This window comes from Dendronephthya gigantea, unplaced genomic scaffold (assembly GCF_004324835.1).
Source record: "Dendronephthya gigantea isolate DGI-Jeju-01 unplaced genomic scaffold, DenGig_1.0 000075F, whole genome shotgun sequence".
Lineage (NCBI taxonomy): Eukaryota > Metazoa > Cnidaria > Anthozoa > Malacalcyonacea > Nephtheidae > Dendronephthya > Dendronephthya gigantea.
The window spans coordinates 516,598-523,465 of record NW_021163085.1 but is presented as its reverse complement, the minus strand read 5'-3'; the positions used below and the strand labels follow the sequence as shown (position 1 = coordinate 523,465).

The following is a 6,868-nucleotide window of genomic DNA, read 5'->3' as shown; positions in this document are numbered from 1 at the left end:
TTTTTGTCTCCTATTATTTCGGCTTCACCAGTTTTTAATTCATTTAGTGTAATAGATTTTGAATTTTTGTTCAGTAATTCATTAATTGTTTTCCATTCTTCCTTACTGTTTGCTAATTTCTGCTTATAGTATTTAGTCTTAGTGTCTTTAATAAGCTGATTTACTTGGTTTCTACAATCCTTGTATAATTCGTGATATCTTGTTGAAGTGTGCTTAAAAATGTAGAAAAGCGATAATTTTAACATAACCGCAAGATTGCCTAGGTTCATAGATATTTGAAATTTCATCCTGGAGAGAAAGATTGAATCTATACTTCACCAGTTCCTGGTCCAATAGTACTATCGTATTTTTTTTTCACATGAATTTGTACACTCTTTCTGTAAGATTTCGAATGGATAACCTGGCCTTTTGATAAATGTGGCAGTGTGATTTTAATATTTGTTGATATAGACTGATTAATTTCAGAGCAGAATATGTACCTGTGTAGAATGTTGTTTGATAACAATTACAAGGCAGATTTCGATACAACTATTGTAGATGTAACTAATAAAATCAGAAGAATTTGTTAGTTGCAGCTTAAAATGATGAAGAAAATTATGGAACAAAAGTGAACGAAAAAAAAACCTGGTCGTAAATCTAGTTGGAGCACTCATGCTATCAATGACTTCATCGATATAATAGTAAACAATGATTATTACAAAAGGAAATTAATCTTCACAAATACTAAGAAACCAAAAGAATGGATTAATTTATCAAAAGATTCTTGATGAGTTGAAAAAGAAAGCTTTGGATAGACATGAAGTAATTGAATTTACTGTCCCCCAGTTAAGATCCAAATTTGAAAAATGTGTGAGTGAGTGTAAGCAGGTAGCTTTAACTCTGAAAACAGCAACTGGCATCAAGAGATTTATTGAGGATTGTGGTTTTGGAAAGTGGTTCAATGTATTATTTAAATTTTGTGAAATCTAGAGACTCCTGCAAGCCTGAACTAGCATTGGAGCCTTCAACGTTTGAAAAGCAGTCAACTGATGACACAGGTAAAGATAATGGGAAGGAAGGAATGTTTGTCCCAGTTAGAAAGAAGCAGAAAGTTAAAACAGCTGATAGACTTGGAGAAACTACTATTGAGGCAATGAATGTTGTAAAGGAGACTCTTAAAAAAGATCTAATTGCTTTCATGAGAGAAGGCAATTAAAACTGGTTGGTCTTATGCAAAATTTTAGACAAAATAGCATACCATACCAATTTCACAGCAATTCTCACCTGTTGCTGATACATCTTTTGAATAAAGTGCACCAGCCAGTACAAGTTATTCAGCATGGAATATAGCAATTGGTCAGCATAACCAATCTGCAGCTTACCAAACTCCAGATGTTACTCTCATCAGTCCTTCAAGGTCACAGGCAACACCAAATGGATTTCATTGTGAAGGAGAAAAAACCTTTTGGAAATTGTAATATGCAAAAAACATGAAACAGAAGAGTACATGTTCAAGCTAATTAAGCTTTGTTGCTTGTTTGGTTGGAGTTTTATGTGTATGATAACTTGTAATCATATAGTTTTTGGTTTATATTGATTGCACATATACAAAGTGTATAAGAAATGCTGGTCTTTCAAAATCACCCATACCCTGTTGTAGTAATTCTTTTAAACAGCACAAAGTATCCTTGAGTATGAATAGAGCTGTCAACTTTGCATAATAGGTTTATGTCTAAATTGAATTTCAACAACTAGCTTTTTTATTATATGTACTGTGTAAGTTTCAAATTAACTATTTAATTGTTCAGTTTCATAAGTGTTCTAACTGACATTAATGTGTTATGACCTATGTTGATATTTTTTTGTAACAAAATAAAAAACAAACTATTTACAGTTATAGGTTCAGAACTTTGTTCATGTCAAGTTAAGAAACATTTCCAGTTTCTTTCTCTAACCAGACCTTTTGACAAAGTGCATCTCTAACTTGGTTTGCTGAAACACCATCATCTCTAACTTTTTGACAAGCAGTCATTTGCAATAGATCTCTGATCTCATCTCGGTTTCACTTTTTTAAGGTATCATCAGGGTTGAAGATAAGGTCGAGTTTCTTTGAAAGGGAATCCCTCTTCTCTATACAAATGTTGTGTAAGACATTCATTTGTATGAAGCAGCACCGTCCATCTTCCTTTATTTGATAGTAGTAGATCGTAGGCGCATTCTGTGACCATGCGAGATCTATTTAACCTATAATTAAAGTACTTCTGCTGAGGCCTTAAAACGGCATTGGTGTATGGCTTCATAAGCCATGTTCGAAGAGGGAAAGCAGAATCTGCCACAATCAGTGGCGGAATATTTACGTTACCCACGGTTTTCCCTACTTCAGGAATAAAGCCTTCTTGGATTGATGACCAGAGATTCGTGGACTGAAGAATTATTGAATCGTGAGAATTACCTGGGAATCCGCAACCTCCCCAAACAAAGTTATAATGAGAATCGACCAGGGCCATAAGAACAATTGAATTGAAGTTTTTAAAATTGTGGTATTCTTTGGATGCCTCTTGACCGCCAGGTGGACATTTTATGGAAATGTGGCAACCATCATCAGCAGCCCAACAACAGGGGAACTGCCACAACTCTTCCATGTCCAAAATCTTATTTTTAAATTCCTCCAGCGATTTTGGCGTATGGCTGGATATTGCACCAGCCCATAAATGTTCTACGAGAATCTGACATACCTCTTTGACAATGGAACATACAGTGGAAACTCCAATTCCCACCCTTTCGGCAATTGTGTAGTAGTAGTCGCCTCTTCCCAATCGAGGCATATACCTAGCCTTAGCTCAGGAGCAATTGGGTCTTCAGTAATTGTTCTGCATGGTATATAGGGTTTAATTCGGTTTAAAATATGCGTAAATGTCTGGCGAGATATTCTGAAGGTTTTCTTGGAGTTTCCCATACTTTTCCCCACCAACCAGTATTTTGTCCAAGCCTACGGCAAGTACGAAGGCCTCTGGAAATTGAAGTACTTCTCCTCATTACACTTAATATCATAACCAGGACACAAATCGTTAGATTTCTTCTGTTGGCTACAGTGCGATTCACACTCAAACAGAGTAAAAGACGTCTTTGGTTTTGTTTGATTAGATTTAATATAAATTGCAGCGTCATATCTGAATGATCTTGATGTCCAGCAATTTACACAATTTTGGGTAATTAATCACATGCTCAGCCTTAATCCTATGGCCTTAATCGAATAAAGAATAGAAAGCATGGGTTTCTTATCTTGTCTTCATACTGCTATCAATAAAAGTGTTATTTATAACAAAACTAATTTCAAGCCAAAACAAGTAAAGTGCTTGGAGGCGTTTCATAAAAAAAAAGACTGTGCTTTTCACCTACAGGTTACGGAAAATCATTGATATACCAATTGCTGCCATCATTGCTGAACGAAAGAAATAACTTGAACCAAATATGATTAGGTTGTGAATTTTTGTTGTTTCATCTCTAAATTCTCTCACCCCTGATCAACTAACAGGGCGCGAAATAACGACAGGAAAGGACCAGTCAAGATGACCGGGCAAACCAATTTTGCTCGGACATCATGCATTTCTAGACGGACAAACTTTTTTGCTAAAACTAAACCTACAAAGTTTTTGGGTGGCTTTTTGACTAGCCTAAGTATAAAAGACAAAAAATGAGCGAACAGGTTTACGGTAAGCCGTAACTGCAAATTGCGAAAGAGTAAAGTTAAGTGGTGCGAGATTAAAACGAAATTCTTGTTAGTAGCATCGTCATGTCTGCATGACGACGCGTGTCAAAGCTAATAGAAAGTTCTTTATTGTTAGCTCTCATATGTGTACTCAAAGACTGAGGTAATGTAAGCTAACAAAAGTAGCTTCTCGCGATGGTAACCTCCATATATTCAAACAGCTAAAACAAGTCAAACTTCTTATAGATGAAGAAAATTGCAGTGAACATTATGTTAAATAACAATAAACATTAACTAAAATTTATCATGATGATAAGTTAGTCCGACCTAATAATAGTAGTCGATAGCTAGTAGCACTCAAGCATGTCATTACTATTAATAGACTATAGTCTACTTTGCACTAGGTTAGGTATATACTTACTTTAATATACTACAAGTAATTAGTAATTTTAATACACGTAATGATAACATAACAGTGAACAATTCAGTTAAACTAAACACTACGCTATATAATCTCGGCACAATCTCTATTGTTTCGAGCACTATCTCGGATTGGTGAACTTGGTGATCAAACCCTCCTCTTCTTCCTCGGACTCTGCACTTTCTTCTGTAGATGTATCGTCAATCAACACTTTTCTCTTTTTGTTAGAATGTATGTACTTTGCGCATGTACTCTTTGCGTCGTTTCTGGTGAGGTCGACGTGTGGTAATATTCGCCCACAAGTGGATAGCTGACGTCGGGTCATATTCTTCAAATTTTGGGCCTTCCATACTTATTCTGATCAGGCTGTTTAGAGTACCCTCGCCAAGTGTTGCGCGGGAATCTGTTTTGATACGATTCATCAGCGAAAACAACCGTTCAACTTTCGCATTGGATATAGGGATTGAGAACAATAGTTCTGCAAGAGCAATACCATGGTCCAACCTTCGCTCCGACTTGAATCAAAGATTCGTCTCCATACACGTAGGTAAGGTGCTGTCGAGGGGCTGAGATAGCGTGTTGTGTATTCGATTACACTGTGCCACTGCTCCAGCAAATCACTCAAGGACCCATCTAAGCCAGCATTTGAAAGGGGTTTCTGGAAGTGGGTATAGAGTTCTGCCACGCATTCATCTGCGAATAGAAGATCCTTTTTGCCCTCTTCATCCATTCTTTCCCACCCTTCAGTATTTAGAACGGTACAAGCAAAGATGACCAGTCTATTCTCTGCAACCTCCAACCTTGCTTCCACGGCTTGCTTGACTTTGGCCAATAATATATTCTTCAATTTTCCTGCAGACTCCTTTGCATCTTCAAAGGACTTCAGAACAACATTTTGGTACAAAAATGCTTCATTTGACTCTTCGACTTTGTCAAGAAAGCGTGAAACGGTCGGAAGATCTTCAAATTCTTTCTTCTTGATGCGTATAAACTGCTTTTTAGCTTTTTCCAGTCGTGACAGTGAGGCAACTGTATCAATATCTTCATCTTGGAATGCTAGTGACAACACCTTTGCAGGGCTGAGGATTTCGATGAAGAGACATGCCAGGAGCGGTATTCGTGCATACTGCCACTTATTTAACCACCCTTTGAATTTCTGGCGATCAGCAGCTTTGAAGGACGTATCTTCTGACATGTTTTGAAGATGCTGCATGTTAGATGCTGCATGTTTTGAAGATGCTGCGTTATCCAGCGTGTCCCTGTGAATACGCGTATATAAGAAGTTTATATCAAAGGAAGTAAATATTAGAAGTTTATTCCAAAGGAAATAAATAATGAAACCATGAATAAACTTACCAGATGCTCGTTTTGGTCGTACCCCTCCTTCTTCAAATTCAAATGTCTCGCGATAAATGCCATGTAACTCACGCAACTGTCTCAATTTCTTGGAGGAATTTTCGTAGAGGTAATAGAGACGCAACAGCACTTGATCGACGTCATCAAAAGACGTACCCTGTAGCGCATCTTTGAGAGCAAGCTCTAGTCTATGAGCGACACACCAGACATAAATCGCCCACGGATGGCTATTTTTGAGGATGCTGATGACTCCATTCTTATCCCCTCGGTTTACGCTAGCACCGTCAGCAGCGAACCCTATTAACTTCTTATTGAAGGTTTCATCATCGATGTCTATGTTCTTAAAACTGCTTCTTATAGCGTCTAAAATCCCAGCGGCATTACCGTGTTTTAAATCCGCCAAGTTAAGGAATGATGTAACTACTTGAACTGTATCTCGACCTGGAGGTTTTTTGTCTAAATGCTGCACAAATATGGCTTCCTTTTCAGTTGTAGACGCGTCCTCTGAGCCATCTGACAAGACACTGAAAAATTTTACATTGAGTAATTTCTCCTGAAGTTTTTTTCCAAAATCCTGGGCTATGTGATTAATAAAAATGTTACAGCTCTTATCGCTGCGATAGGAGTTGCCGATCTCAACGCCATGCTTTTCTTCTAGCTTTAAAAGTTTGGGAAACTTTTTCAATGGAAGTTCTTCTTTTGCAATGAAGTATGCAACTTCGAATTTTTTTTTTGTCTTAGCAAAATCATTGGCTTGCATGTTGGCAATACCAAGGGCAATGTTTTGTTGTCCGGGAATACTTTTTTCCATAAACTGAATCACTTCTCTGTCCATGGCATTTAGTCCTTTCTCACTTAGATACAGGTCCATTGCTTTCTTATGAGGTTCTCCGCGTGCATGGTCTTCCGCATTGCTTAACCGGAGGTTTGTCGAACCTGTAAATGCCCAAGCAATGGAAAAATTTTTCATGCCTTTTAAACGGTCGGCGTAGGTTTTGCAAACGGAACAATTCAAGCTAGTTACACAATCAGCATTGTCTACATTCAGTACAAGCCAGTCACTCGCCATGTAGGATGCTAGGCATGTCGCTTTCCATCGATTAGCTGTTGCTGCTGTTAAATTTCGTGATTTATTGGTCGTAAGTGCTCTTTGTCCTGATTTTGACTCAGACCGGCACCGCAGAGGTTCTTTTGTCAAAGTCCTCGGTTTAGTATCATCTAGCGCTTTCTCTTTATTTCCTGATGAGGTTTTGTCACCCTTGATAAAAAAGGAGGACAGTGTGGATTGTCGAGATTTGTGTAAGACTTGAGTTTCAGAAAATGCTTGTTTTTTGCTGCTACTTGCAGGTTCCTGACATTCTTCACATTTTCCAACAAAATAGCTCTGCTCGCTGTAACCAGGC

At 37.8% G+C, this 6,868-nt stretch overlaps 1 protein-coding gene and 2 pseudogenes across 1 annotated transcript; 1 reads left to right on the top strand and 2 right to left on the bottom strand.

Annotated features, from left to right (window-relative positions):
* Positions 1–620: 620 nt before the first annotated feature.
* LOC114531842 lies at positions 621–1,195 on the top strand (annotated as a pseudogene).
* A 708-nt stretch (positions 1,196–1,903) lies between these two features.
* On the bottom strand, positions 1,904–3,015 carry LOC114531841 (annotated as a pseudogene).
* Positions 3,016–4,230: 1,215 nt separating this feature from the next.
* Positions 4,231–6,534, bottom strand: LOC114531839. The gene is made up of 2 exons (XM_028553450.1): positions 4,614–6,534; positions 4,231–4,295 (listed from the first exon to the last, which is right to left on the bottom strand). The coding sequence occupies exons 1-2, from the start codon at positions 6,532–6,534 to the stop codon at positions 4,231–4,233; spliced, it is 1,986 nt and encodes a 661-aa protein (XP_028409251.1).
* Positions 6,535–6,868: the final 334 nt, after the last annotated feature.